The sequence below is a fragment of the Diadema setosum genome, chromosome 18 (genome assembly GCF_964275005.1).
Source record: "Diadema setosum chromosome 18, eeDiaSeto1, whole genome shotgun sequence".
Lineage (NCBI taxonomy): Eukaryota > Metazoa > Echinodermata > Echinoidea > Diadematoida > Diadematidae > Diadema > Diadema setosum.
Window position 1 is genome coordinate 35,076,787 of NC_092702.1, and position 15,350 is coordinate 35,092,136.

At 38.0% G+C, this 15,350-nt stretch overlaps 1 protein-coding gene across 1 annotated transcript; it reads left to right on the plus strand.

The window, feature by feature from the left end:
- The first annotated feature begins 1,727 nt into the window (after positions 1-1,727).
- On the plus strand, positions 1,728-12,529 carry LOC140241867 (L-seryl-tRNA(Sec) kinase-like). Its single transcript, XM_072321622.1, has 6 exons — positions 1,728-1,980; positions 3,302-3,632; positions 4,655-4,856; positions 7,384-7,462; positions 8,124-8,217; positions 12,022-12,529. The coding sequence occupies exons 1-6, from the start codon at positions 1,792-1,794 to the stop codon at positions 12,201-12,203; spliced, it is 1,077 nt and encodes a 358-aa protein (XP_072177723.1). The 5' UTR covers positions 1,728-1,791; the 3' UTR covers positions 12,204-12,529.
- The last annotated feature ends 2,821 nt before the right edge of the window (positions 12,530-15,350 follow it).

Here is a 15,350-nt window from a genome sequence, read left to right on the forward strand (position 1 = left end):
CAAAAAAAAAATACCATATCTTTTCTTTTGGTGGTCCTTGGAGGACCATCATAGAAAATGAAATATTTTATGCTTATGGACATATAAAATTTACACATAACACTAATTAAATGCACTGGCACATTTTTCTATCTTCTCTTTCTGCTTGCTGTAATCTTATTTTTGTATATGCCCTAATTTACCCTAAACCCATACACATTCTGTTTTCCGAGACCTGCCATTGAAAATATGATAGTGATTGTTTGTATTTTACAAGTATTTGTTGTTTCCAACAGATTAATGGCGTGATTACATGGAAATGTTATCAATATTTTGTAAGAAGTAAACCATTATTACATTGGTTATTATTCAATTCAATTACATTGCTCTTTATTATATTTGTACATTGTACCTGAGGCTATGTCATCGTTATGTACACGATATGTCATTATGGCAGTTTTGTTTTAAAGAATATTTTATTCTTCATCAATGGAAACATAATATACAAATAAATTGATACAAAAATCTCCGGACCAATTTTATAGTCCTTTTCAACATTGGATGCAACACTGATACCAAAACTTTACATCGGTTGAACATGTTTTGATACACTCTGGTACATTTTTTTCACAATCAATATATACAATCCATATAAACATCTCTTCTTTTTTGGTTTTACATTACTAATTCCTCAATCTCTTAACAATTTTTTTTCTTTCATTACATAATAAATTCTATTAACTGAATCACTTACCCCAAAAATATTTCTTTTCAGCTTTCATACAATCCAACCTAAAATATCAATATCCATTGATTGAAGTTTTTTGTTAAAAAACAAAACAAAAACAACCCCCTCGCCACCCCCCTACTCAATACCCCCGTCCATTCTCCCCCTTACTACCCCACCCCATCCCCCCTCCCCCTTCCAGAACCCCCATCACAACCAAACCTCAAAAGCAACTGAAACCTGTGTGTCCTGACTTACATTATAACACTTAATACGAGTGCGTGGAAAAGGCATTTCCTGGTGGATGTGCGGCAGACCATACTCTGTTAAATAAACGTAAAGCAAATTCTCAATTCTTTTTCCAGTTTTCCCACTTTTGTAAATGTATTGACAACGTATTACGTATAACTGCTAATTTTTCTTCTTCTAACCTATCCTGCTCTATAGACCTTTTAATGAAATATTCCGTTGGGGGTGTCTTATTTTTCCTTCCTAAAAAAAGCAATTTCTTCACCAAAATTATAACATGGTTAACTAACTGAGCTTTTCCTTTATCTGGTAGCTCTATACCAAAAAAGATCTCTTCCCAACTCAACTGTTGCCAATCAACATATTCAAAGAAAGTACTACATTTTCCCCAAACTTTCCTAGCAAAATCACATGTATAAAATATATGTTTATACGTCTCTTCCTCATTATGACAAAAAGAACATAAATTATCATTTACGAACTTAAACTGAAATAATTGATGATTTGTGTACACTATTCCATGCAATAATCTATATTGGAAATCCCTCAAAGCAGAACTCAAAGTGCTACTTCTTACTACTTTGGCAGTGGGTGGCAGATCGATTACTCGTATTCTTCCATTCACCCACTCCCAACAACTGCTGTCAGATCCTATGTAGGAAAAGAAATCCCGTTCAGTACTAGCACTGTGATCGATCATACTCAGCTGTGTGCACTCGATCCCAGCCAATGGACTGAAGAATTATGTTACCGCCCTTCGTGAATCCTGCTCCGAAATATTGACATTTTCGCCAGATTTATCTATTACAGAAACCCACAACAGCTGTAGAATAAAGATGACTTCCACGGATACGTGTTTATGTATTATTTGCGGTATCCCGGCCTCGGGAAAGACGAGTTTATGCAAACTTATAGGTGAATTGGCGTCGGTGCAGACTACGCAGTGCAGATCGGGCGTGCTTGCTGTACACATTTGTTATGACACGATAATCCCTCGAAGCCTGGATCTTGCAAAGGACGAACAGGTTTGTGTAGACTCTAACGTTAGTCATAATTCCAAAGAACATCTGACTACAAAGATGAAAGTGAGGTTAAGAAATGTTTGCCATTGACTTCACTGTCATCATTGTGCTAGTCTATTTAATTTTGGCGTACTTTGGATTTTGGTCAGTAATTTACAGTAGAATGCCAACTGGTTAAAGTCGGGTTCTTCAACTCTCCGGTCAGACTCTAACCTAACGTTAGTCTTGACTTGACTTGACTTGTATTGTCTTGATCATGTTTCTATCATGTTGATATTGTAGAATGTTATTGTTATGTGAGATTCCTCCTTTGTTTTGTGTATGAAATACAACTAATTACCCCCCCCCCAAAAAAAACAAACAAACAAACAAACAAACAAACAAACAAACAAAAACAATTACTTTTTCACAGCTCTGTTAAAAATAAATTAGAAATTTTCATTACCGGTACCTGCGTGATCCAAAATGAAGGTATTCAATTCCCTCAGATCAGTTATTATTCTGTAAGAAATGTTTTAAGAAATATCATATCTGTTTGATCCCCAGTGGAGTGCAGTATGACCCACTCTACATACATTGTCATTTTCATGCAACGATTGTCCAATGAGCTTATTGCATCTATTCTACTAATTCTAACATTAATGGACATATTTTACATCTCAAATCTCTTCGTGTCTCCATGTAACTGTTACAATGTAACGTTATATGGCTGGCTCAACTGTGCGTAACTAGAATATATTTGTAAAAACATAGAGCAATAAGTATTACTCCAGCAAACCTACTGGTTTAACCAGTGATAGTACTAGTAGATCTTATAATAGTAGTCATGGTGGATTGGTAGACCTCCAGTATAGTTAACAGCATGACCAGACGCACAGCATCTGGCGACACTTTATTGTGTACAGCGACAGGGCTGTGTATCAATTGGGTACTAGTAGACAGGTAGTATTTTGTAAACATCTTCGGAAGCCAAATGAAAGGCCTAACTACACTAACATTAAGAGTTTAGTTGTATTATAGCTGCATGCCCTAAAGAACACTTTGAAAGTTTGGATACCCACTGAATATTGATGAGTATGTTTCAGCAGGTCATTAAAATATTGTCTAATTTTTGCAGATATTTCTGCAATCAGTTATGTGTGTTAGTAATAATACAAGAATGGTTTCTTCATGTTTCACACCTCTTGAGAGGATAAAGTCATGGGAAGGTAGTGTGTGTATTTCTTTTTCTCAAAACCTTTGCTGGAAGTTTTGAGAAAAGAGATGACTTCTTTGTTTTGAGTAATATAAGAATGCTTAAATACAGCTTCTTCTTTTTTTTCAGGGATCTTCTGCATGGAAGGAATACCGAAAACAGATTGTGATTGGTATGGACCATATCTGCAAGAAGCTGGCAGAGAAAGAAAGATCACTGACGCAGGTCATCACAGATCTCCAAAATGATCCCGGCCCAAGAGGGGAGGAGCCTCCAAGCGACGACAGCGAAGGTAGTGAGGTGATCAGGGAGGTAGTCTGGAGGCAGCTGCTTGCGTGTTTAACTGCTTCCCTGGCTGGGAGTGGAGGAGAGACGAACTGCAGCCAGATTCTGTTCCTTGTTGATGACAACATGTTCTACAGGAGCATGAGATATGAGTATTTCCAGCTTGCTCGAAAATGTAGGTCACCACATGTTGTGATTTTATAATACCACCAGTTACTGGGGAATGAAATCCAAATATACCGGTACATGTGGATTGAGTGAATGCTGATATAGAAAGCCCCCCAATTTTAGGAATCTTTAAAAATCTTCTCTAAAACCCGAAGTGATAGATCTATGTTAGTGCTATGAGTAAGTACATTGGTGACTGTCATGTCAAATTTGCTCAGGTCTGAGCCAGGGGAACTCCCACCACTAAGCTTGGCAAGTATTATCGCTTGGGAGACAGAATATATATGTGTACAAATGGGCACCATCCCCATTCCCCCGGGGCCTCCAGGGAACCCCACAGCCCCAAAATTAGAGAATCTTTATAAATATTTTATAAAACCAGAAGTACTCTGAGTGAAAACATCAGTGAATGTACTTTCAAGTTAGTTTATGGAGGAGCCAGGGTGGCCACCTTGTGGCTAAGACCAAATTCAGGGCCAGTTTTCACATTTTGATCCTCTGTGAACACTCATGGTCAAAGTTTGTACAACTTTGACCAATATTTACTATAATTACAAACGTGTTCAAATTGATACTATACCCCTCTGGACAGCCCCCAGCCCCCTTAATTTATATTTTCTTTTCAGGTAATAGTCTGCACGAATGTGTGAAAGATGAACTTGTGATACTCAGTGAGCACCAGATCCACTGAGTCTCTTGCTTTATTTTCTTGCCTGATTGTATATATTTGTTTATAAATACTCTTGTAGTTTTAAAAGCATCAGATTAAGTTTAATACAATCAAACATCTTGGATAGGGCAGATAGTGAAATGGAGGTAAAGGTAATCCAAATTAGATTTCATTCATATGCATTCAGACAGAGCATTCATGCAGCATATTGATGATTTATATGAAATGTGAGTAGATTGAAAGGGATGAAAGATATGTGAATATAAATCATGTGAGAATATCATCTACATGTATTTCGCTTCCAACTGAGCTGAGTACACCAGGTGATGTTGATTCTGTTATATCATTTTTGACGTTAGATTCCACAGGATTCTGTCAAGTCGGCCTCACTTGCAGTGCAAAAGTGGCCCTGGACAGGAACAGCGGCCGTAAGAATGAGATTCCAGAGAACACCATTGTAACCATGGCAACCAAGATGGAGCTACCGGATGCCAGTAAGGCCCCCTGGGAGAAGAATTCTTTCTTGGTTGATGTCCAAGATCCAGTGGATCATGTGGTTCTGTGAGTTAACCCTTATTGTGCTTTGGTTGTCGATAGACACCCATGCTTGAGTGCTTTATTCACCAATTAGCAATGATGTCTGGAAACTCATTGTCAGTGAATAGAGATTATCTAATCTCCCTAATCCCTTTTGTGTGTCAATTTGGCCTTTCTTTCAAGCAGAGGTGCAGTGCTACACCCGAGTGGGCTTCCTAATCTACAACTAGGCAACTAGGTCAAGTTTGAATAGGTGATGAAAGAGCATAGCAAGTTAAGCTAAGTGCTTTTAATGTCTCTGAAAAATGTGCATGAATCATTCTGAATCCTGGGTTGTAAATTCTGCCAAATTTCTTTCATCTTTACATTTATTTTTCCAGTGAAATAAACCGACACTATGGCCCGAATTCACGAAGGTGGTACAAATGAAACCATGGTTTAAACCATGGACAAAAACCATGGAATGCCAAGTGTCGCATGGGATATTTCGCTACGAAATCAGTAATTTCGTCGATGAAATGATTATTTTGTAAAGAAATGACAACATTTTGTAACTAAATGAACATTTCGTCCACGAAATGATAATTTCGTTAACGAAACAGTCATTTTGTCGACGAAATGACAAATTTCGTAACGAAATATTCCGTGCGACACTTGGCGCTCCATGGTTTTTGTCCTTGGTTTAGACCATGGTTTCATTTGTACCACCTTCGTGAATTCGGGCCAATGTGTTTATTCAGCACTCCAGTTCGAATGATAACCATTAGCACCACTTGTTGGATTGGAAAAGAAATGAAATAATCTAGTTGAAGGCATCAGTGTGATTAGAGAAGTTGTCATGAAAATTCCTTCCAACGATTTATCATTGGATAGTGCCCCCACTATGTACACTCTGTAATTATAGATACATATCTAGTATGCGATAAGAAGTGCAAGAGACCAGTGTCCCTGTCTTAGGCTACGGTCACAACTCAGAGCGGCGACCAACCGATTTGTAGCCTGCTCGGTCGCTGCTGAAATTTTGGCAACGCCCAGCAGTTTTTGGAGATGTCAAGCAGGCTATAAAACCTCAGCGATGCCTGAGCGATGCCCTGTCAATTTCCCATCGGTCACCGGTTGATTTCAGGTAAAAAATTGCGAAATACCGTATGGGGATCTTCTCCGTGCAGAGACTGAGCAGTCACCGAGCGATGTCCCATTGGCAACTGGACGATCTCCCACCGGTCACCGGCCGATTCTTACGAAATCGCTCAGCGACTGACGGGTGGACGATAGGTCATCTACTGGTGTCCCGTAGGCGTATCGGCGGCCGCCCGCCGGTCTCTGCCGGAAATTTCTCAAGAGCTACCTGGGTTTATTCATGTAGCCATATATGTGATTTGTGATGTGATAATCAATTAATTGACTAATTAAGATAAAACTCGAGGGTAAAGATTTAAGAGTTAAGTTATCAACTACCAAACCTCAGTTATGTGAAGCCACAGATAACTAGAAAAATTAGGAAATCAAACAAAGGAGGAAAACCAAAGATGGAACAAAGATTAGAATAGAATAGAATTTTCCAAAATATCTCGGTTTGCTTCTATACTTAACAGTGTTTTCCTATTCTTATTTAATTTCATATTTTCATTTCCCTATCTCTTGTCATTCATGACTTCTTCATTCAATAGGGCTTTACTAAATGATAAGATAACCAAACCATATATTACTAACTGTAAAACACTAACTTTTAGCTTTCATCTCTTTTGCCCCAAAGCGGTTGTCCCTATCTTCCATGTCCCTCATGTTGGTTGCTGAGATGTTGAGATGCTGAGATGTTGGTGGGGTTTCCTTGCCTCTATCCCTCCCCCTGCTTCCTCCACATTGCCCTGGCTTCTCTCCGCCATCTAGTCCCAGGTTTCCTTCAGTGCTTCTGTCATTTTTATCTTTATTCTTTTTAGTCCCTAAATCGCTCGACGGCCACCGCTCGATCTATTCCTTCGGTTTTCTTCTGTGCTTTTGTCATTTTTGTCTCTATTATTTTTGCTCCCTAAATCATTTGGCGGCGACCGCTCGATTGGGTCAGTGCCTGGGAGGATGCAGTTCGGACACCGAGCGTATTTTGGGCAGCGAGTGAAAACTGGTCGGTTACTGCTGAAATTTTAACTCTGCGTTAAAGCTTCAGTGGCGACTGACCAATGCCCTAAAAATCAGTGGTGCCTGGTCGGTCACTGGTCGTTCGCCGGTTGTTCTCCGACCGAAATTGGCTAAAAACTTGTCGACCGGTCGCCGAGCAGGCTGATTTTGGGGGTTGTAACCGTAGCCTTAACTTTGATAGTATGATATCATTATCTGAATTTTCATGTAGGAGAAAAAAAAATCACTGTAGCAATGCATTGATTTAAAAAAAACAACAAAACAAAACTTCAACTCTTACCACTTCCCACTTCTAGCAGATTCTGGCTGGTACATCTATTGTAATAACCTTTTAATTTTACTTGCATGCCATGAGTTTATGTAGGGGATGATTATGAACAACATTAACTGTGATCATCCCTATTCATTCTAACAGTGCTCCCGTATGGATGCTGGTACAGGCTGCCTTCCAGTCTGCAGTACCCCCTCTAGAGGTGGCAGATGAAGAAGCCAAGGTGAGTCTTTTGAACCTCACCAAGGCATAGTCCTACATGAAGCCCATACATTAAAGGCTCTTTAGAAATTGTCTTCTCTTGAACCAAAAGAGATATAACTTACTTATTGCTATGAATGACTACATATTTTCAATTTATTCATGGCAGGTCTGGGATGCCCCCCTCATTGCCTAGAACCCCCAAATTAGAGAACCTTTTAAAAGATTTTTTTTTTTTTGTGTGTGTGAAACCAACTACGTTCTGAGTTAATGTAATGTGCATTAATGACTGTACTGTCAAGTTTGTTTGTGGCAGAGCTTCATGTATTATAAACATGAATGATTACTACATCACAGATGATTATCTCAGTGAATTTGAATACCAACATGCTCTAATCGTACAAATGACCCTTTTTGCTCATGCCGAACCACGAACTGACTTATTTGTGGAAGGTAAACTTACAATACTCAGGTGAGTGTGAGACCCCTCTGTTCTTATACAAATATGTTCACATATATTGGTTTTTGTAAGAAGACAGTATGCTAGTAGTGATGTACATTACTGGTACACATCAACAGTTTTATCATACATGAGACATAGCCCTTATGAATCAGTATTTTGTGTGCTACCATATTAAAGGTCAGTAATAAGATGAATTGTTTCTTGGTCTTGTCCTTTCAAGGAGAGAAGCCGAGCGGAGTGTGCTGCTAGCCTTCTACACCAGGCAGACCAAGTGTTGAGAAAGTGCATTTCTGAGACCATGCTGGCTTCCAAGGGTAAGCCCCATATAGGATATGTGTCAAGTAGAAACCTTCATGTGAAGTCTATACATGTTGGAGGGGGTTGAGTATCTTAATCCATTTGAGAGTGTGTATAAAATGAGTTGTTTAGATCTGTTTTTGAGTCAGTCAAGCTGCTCTTTAGTGACCTAAATTGTATGTAGTTGACTGTGACTGTGATATGAAAACAGTCTAAAGATAGAGGTCTAAAGGTGTCCATTGTGTAAGTTGTGTGTATATCAGTGCGTATTTAGAGTGGCGAAGCCTGCTCTTCTGTAAGAACGGACAAATACATGTACAGTTCGTCCTCTTCTATCCGGACATGTTGGGACCGGCGCTCATCCGGACGAAGGATTTGGCCGGATATGGGAGGCTTGATGTTTGATACAAGCAACTGCCTACCCAATGGTAGCTACCATTTTGCATCAACATGTCACGTCCTCCTCAGCTGGTCTGCGTTCAGAATTCTCTGATTCTCTGTCCATGCATTCCTGCTGTGATTTAGGGTTAGTGAATATTATTTAGATGAAAATTAGATGTGAATGTATGTTAATTATGCTTGGAATTATTTTATGTGAGTTTGTGTAGGAGTTTTGTTTGAGTTTAAAATCCCCCTTTTTGCTGGAATCATTATAATATTGAAAAAAAAAAAAATGCGCAGAGATCCCATCCAGATGATAGAGAGATCCGGATAAAGGGAGGCCGGATAGGAGAGGTTGGATAGGAGAGGTCGGTACTGTATTATCAATGTTTATTTTCAATTGTCAATATAACACACTCTATAGAATGTGATATGCCTCTGTCTTCTGCTTGTATTAAATATGCATTAGATTTATACAAAAGTTGCAAACTGATTTGAAGTAATAAGAGACAGCAAGAAGGCCGATTCAGGCTGCCATAATACCACAGAATTTGTGCTAGAGCTATTCTTGATGAGATGTCAAATGCATTGACAACAGGTTGTATGTAGTACAAGGTTTAAGTAAGTAGGAACCAGCACTGGCTGTCGGGCAGACGCTTGATGGTCGAGTGCATACAATGCCTGTCTAGTAATCGGGAGGTTGTAGGTCCGAGTCCAAGCAGAGTAAGTATGCCCACAATTTTTTTTTTTTTTTTTTTTTTGATCATGGCTACTACTAAAACACTGAAAAATTGATGCATATTTTTAATACATAGACAGTGCTGCACACTGGCACTGGTCTGACAGTGCAGGACCAGTGAAAATCACTGTCAGACCAGTAACTTTTTCAGGAATGGACCATTCAAAAAATGAAGAAAAAAAAAAACAAACTTGGTACCTACTGGTCTGACAGACAGGTGGAACCAGTAGAAAAATGGGTTAGTGTGCAGCCCTGACATAAATGAAGGGCAATTTATCAATCAGTGGCAGCAATGTTGTAGATAATAGATTGGGTGGAGCCGTTGTAAATGCACCCTTTGCCTGCTGTATTAAAGCTTTCAGATTACACTCAAATAAAAACTGTGCATAGTTGTTATATGCTGACATCCTAGTCACTTGGACGGGCTTGAATTTAACATTCTGCGATAATTACCAAATCTGAAGGGAAAAAAAATCACCAGCTAATCAAGTTTCTGTTTTTAGTTACTGTATATTGTCTTTGAACCAGTGAAAGAGCTAAAACTTGAAAGATTAGCCCAATTTATGCCAACGATTCTATTCATAAGCTATGGAGTACACATTCTACTTCACATCTCCAGCATTCTAGTTAAAATTGGTCTATTCTAGATCTGCATAAGGGAGGCAGCGACAAAGGATGTAACCATGCAGCATTATAAGTAGGTTTCGTTTGCAGGGTTGCAGAATGAATTGTGAGGGTGACAGAGTGGAAAACTCCGGCTGTAGTGAGTCCCCTTTGGTAAATAGACACTCGCCACTATTCATGCAGCTCGCCTGCAATGTGTTTACCCATGACTCACTTACAGAGTTGGCGGAGGAAATGAATACTCTGCGGATAGACGTGAGACACCTTTTTTTTTAATCTCATAGCAAGTCGCATTGAGACATTTTGTGAAAGGGATCAAGGGCCCTTCAAACTGAGCGTCTAGTGCCTCTTTAAGATTCAACAGGAATACAGCACAAAGGGAATGTGAAACATCCAGTGGTGGAAATATCCTAGCAAATTGATTCTTCAACCAGTTGCTTTGGGATCGGTGCAAATGAGATCAAGAGTACGTTAAAGTGATGGTATAATATTGGTTGAGGTGAGGGTTCAGCTTTGAATGTTTGTGAGATATTCAGAAACCACTCTATGAAATGTTAAAGAGCATACAATTCTATGGGGAATTGACAGTTTATTTGATGAAAATCAGTTCTGAAATGACTGAAATATCCAACAACAAGGTAAAACAAGGAGATCCTACTAAAAGTTGTGGCCTGTCGCATTGTATTACTATCACATTTTTGGATATCTCAGCCATTTTAAGACCAAATTTCATCAAATAAACTGTGAATTCCACCAAGAAATACATGTTCTTTCATATTTCATATGAGGTTTCTCATTATCTCGCAAACACACACACACACACACACACACACACAAAGTTAGAAACCTGCAGCCCCATCTAAACCAAAACTGTATCATACCATTAAGCTAAGACTGTTGAATTAGTTGAAAGCACTCCACCCTGCTGGAATAAGGTCACAGAAAACAATGGAAAACCTCATTAACACAGAAGGGAATGAAACAGGGGAGTATCTCTTCAGAAGACCAGTGATCTCCAAGTGTAATTGTTCTACTTATAATTAGGAAAACAAGAAGCTAAGGAAAAACGTATTTCACTTATAAATATTGAAGAAAATTGCTGGCATATATAAGTTATCTTTTGCAAGCTTTTAGTGTTCCTTTAACAAAACTATTTGTTAATAGCATCAGGGATCAGAGTAACAGGTGTTGGACCTAAATCAATGGCCAACAAAGTTGTGTTTCCTTTCTTTTGAATGCTTGTGACATCATCCAGTTGACTTCAGATAATATTCAGACCTGTACCCTTTAGTTTAGCGATGTCTGTGATGAATATGAACTGTATTTTGTCACATGTTCAGGTATTATGTGTTTGTTAAGCATTGTAAGCTCTATAAAAGGTTAAAGACTTCTATGATTATATTATAACAAATAAAGGGACTCGAACTATTTGCTTGTTCTAGTCAATAACTTATGTTTATAAAAGAATCCAACTAAAGATTTTTTTTCCCATTAAATTAGTATGTGAAAAACAGATGTATTTCTTCGTAAATATAAGCAACAAAAATTACAGTGTAGCATGTGTTCATTATCATATAACCAGTCAGTCTATGATAATTATCTTTTTGCTTCTTGTCATTTCAGTAGTACAGAATGAATTTGGAAATGTGAGGAAAGAGATTACAGAATATTCAAATTGGCTACTGGTGTTTCAATACACAGTCTTCCAATTAGCTTCAAAGTTGATTTTTCTCAAAATGTGTATTTTTGTGATGGCTCACTTTTTGCCATATACATTATAAGTTCTTGATAAAGTGGGGAAGTGTAGAGCCATGACATTTGGAAAATACTGAAAAAAGAATGAAAGTGTATGTCAGGTCCTTGTAGTGATAGGTCACAAAATAAGTACATGTATTTTTTAAATTGTCATTTCTAATCAATACAATTACATAAGATGTCTTTAAAAGTAAGCATTAGGTGTCAGTTGGACAAGACATACTTGCAAAAAGTATTTAAATTCAGTCCCCCCTTCCCCCCCCCCCAAAAAAAAAAAAGAAATGAATTGACATCATATTGATTCTTACTTATACGTTCACAGGGACATGCAGCAAGGAAGAAATGCAGATCATTGCTCATCGTTTAAACACTGCCAAGACTGCCATCCTTGAGGGTGTGAAAGTCGGTGACCTGGTGCCCCCATCTCTCCCTGACGAGGGGGAAACCAAAGAAGACTTTGAGGTCTACCTCAGCGACTGTCTAATGAGCGAAGCGGGGCTGTAGATGCTTTACAGTTGAGTGGACACAGTCAGCTGAGGGACTCTGGTGAATGAAAGAAGAATGACCCTAGGGAAACATTTCAGATTCTACTACTCTGCCGCTGTGCTGTTCACCTTGAAGGAGCAATTCTTAATGTTAGGAGGTTGTCAGGACCTTAAGATTTTCCTTGTTTTCCTCATTTGCTGTACTGAGAAAAAGAGAAACACAGTGAGTGTAAGTACAGTTATCTTAGGGCAAAGAACAACAGAAATGCAAGGAAATTCAGCAAAATGCTAATGCCTAAAGACATGCAATTGTACTAGTAAAAAATTTTGATATTTTCTGTCTTTTGGGAGCATTTGTTTTTGTTTTTGTTCTGTGTGTTTTTTTTTTTTTGGGGGGGGGGGAACTACAGGTGAAATATTGTTATAGGTGACCTCATGTTGCCATAGAATAACTTGATTAACTACCAGGGGACTAAAATTATAGCTTGCTGTAGGTATACCTTATTTTACACAATTTGATTCTCTTTTCCTTACACGAGGTTTGCACTTGTGGAGCCACAAATATACTGACTATTCAAAATAAGATATCAGGCAGTTTAGATATGAGTTTACCAATACATATTTACAAATTTGATATTCAATATAATAGTACATAATATGCTCCTGTCACAATACTCCAGACACAAAATACACTGTTAACATGTGATACAAACATAGGCCAGCAAGATGATGATCTGACTTGCGAGTAGGCCTTGATGTACAGCAATGGTCTAGTCTTACGTATTCACACTTTTGTTGCAGTGTATGGACATCCATATTTTGTCATTATGAGAACAATCTTGTGACCCCAAATCTCTTGTCATACAAGTATTGGTCTGTACAAGGTAAACTGCAAAGTGCCCAAGCCTCGTGGTATATGGGCATTTGCATAAAGCTGGGAAAAACTTGATGTAGATACTTAGCACTATTTATGCCATATGTGTGGTTCAGTGCTGTGTCTTCACATTACATTGAATGTATAAGAGGTTCTTAGGGTGATGATTTCAAACACATTTCATCTAAACAAAATGCAAGTGTTCATGTTTGTATCCCTACATGATTATGCAAGGTATAATTTTATATGCAACTGGTACACTCTGTGATATGGATTCTTGAATGTGATGTCAATTTAGCATCCTGATCTGTGAGGTTGAACTTTACTGAAAAGAAAGACGTGTATTGAATGGCCATGAACTTTTCAAACTGGGCTGACTCATTAATATCTGTGATTCTGGAAAAAAAAAATCAGCCATGTAGTTAGTATGCAAAATCATATGTAAATTCCATTCAGTGGGAATACATGTATTTCCATTGTTCAGGGTTTGTGTATTCATTGTAGAAAGCTTGCAGTTATTCCTGCATTGGCTGCATATACATAACATAATGGCGATATACATGTATGTGTTAGAAAACGTAGCTAGAATATGAAAGAGGAATCTTCAAATTTTGTAAAATATATATATTTTTTTTCTAAATGACTTTATTTGCAGTGTTTTTAGTTAAGATGTGTATTCCAGCTTACAGTAAAAACACATGTGCATTGGGGTTGGTTTTCCAATTTATATTCATCAAATGACAATGACAGGAGGCTGTAATTTAGTACAGAGCAACTACAAACCAACATAATAAAGCACAGAACCTGTACTAACCGTGTAGGATGTGAATGCACTGTTAGTCACGTTGACGTTTTCATCATTGGCACAAGAGCTATGGTCTAATTTCAATGTGTATGTGTTGGTCACACAAAAGTGCTCACAAAACATAGCCGTGTGTAAATAATATGACAAAATTGGCGGTGCACATATATTTTAGTATTTATACATAGAGCAAAATTTTTATGTCCGCATAACATCACCTTGACAAGTACAGTCAACCCCGCCTAAGTCAACGCCTCATAAGGTGAAAAATGGCTAAGTTGAAGAAAAATTCTTGTGTGGATGGTAATAGACACATGTTAAATAAGTTTTTTAAATCAAAATGTGTGTAAAATAAACTATTTTTTTCTTTCCCTGGTTCCCTTGGATTCGACTTGGGTGAGATTGACTGTATTTTGCTTGAATCCCAGACTGGAAGAGTTTTTGGTTTTCTTTCTTCTTTTTTTTTTTTTTCTTTATGTGCTTTTCTAAACTCATACAATTTTACACCATCTGTTTTTTTCCCCTGCCAATCATAGTCATGTCCTGCTGTGTCTGCAATATTTCTTGACTGTTTTGACAGGGATGATGATAGGTAGTCGTGTCAACCATTTCCCACCCTAGCACTGAAGGACTTATCACCCTCTATGTCTTTCTGGGATATACAGTGGTAGCAATTCATGCAGAAAGTTTTGCTTCTTCTGTACACATTATTGGTATTGTGCAATGGCGATTGTTATCCTGAACTGACTGTTGAAGTGGTGTCCTCAATAGTGAGCTTAGATCTGCGATGTGAATGCAAAGACGAAGCTAATCAGGCAAAAAAAAAAATGGTGTTCTGCACATGCGCGAGACAGCTGTTTCCATCGTCTAGCATGAGAGGCTGCACTGTCTTGGCATTCACATTGCAGATCTAAAGTTCGCTCTTCATGGCCATAGAGAGGACATGTTGGAAAGAAAGCTCTTTATCTCATGACAACTCAATTAATTGAACAAGCAAATTAAGGTAATTTTGCTGAAATTCAAATCAATATTTGACTAAAAACTTAAATAATTAGCATTTTTTTTTTGCCTGCAGTTTATTGCAGATCTCTTGTCAGAGTATGTGGCATTACACAGTGTGTGTGATAGAGGCAGAGTCAAGCTAGTCTCGCGTAAGCATCAGAAAATGAAATAAACATGAATATTAAGATGATGTGTCAATCGTTTCACTGAAAGGTACAAGACATAGTTGTTAAATGCCCATTGTTGTGCATTTATTTAACATGTAATTTTTGAGTGTGATAAAGTACAAATACTTGATGTCCAAAATAAAGATAATTTTTTCAATATATTATTGGTTCTCACCTATTGTGCATAATATACTCTGTTCAGCATGTGTAAAAGTTCATGATATTGTGTATGCTTCATATACATGTACTATGTCCCTCTCTTTTTTAATCCCAAGGATTGAAAAACAGGCCTACAACCATATCTTAGCATGAATTGCATAA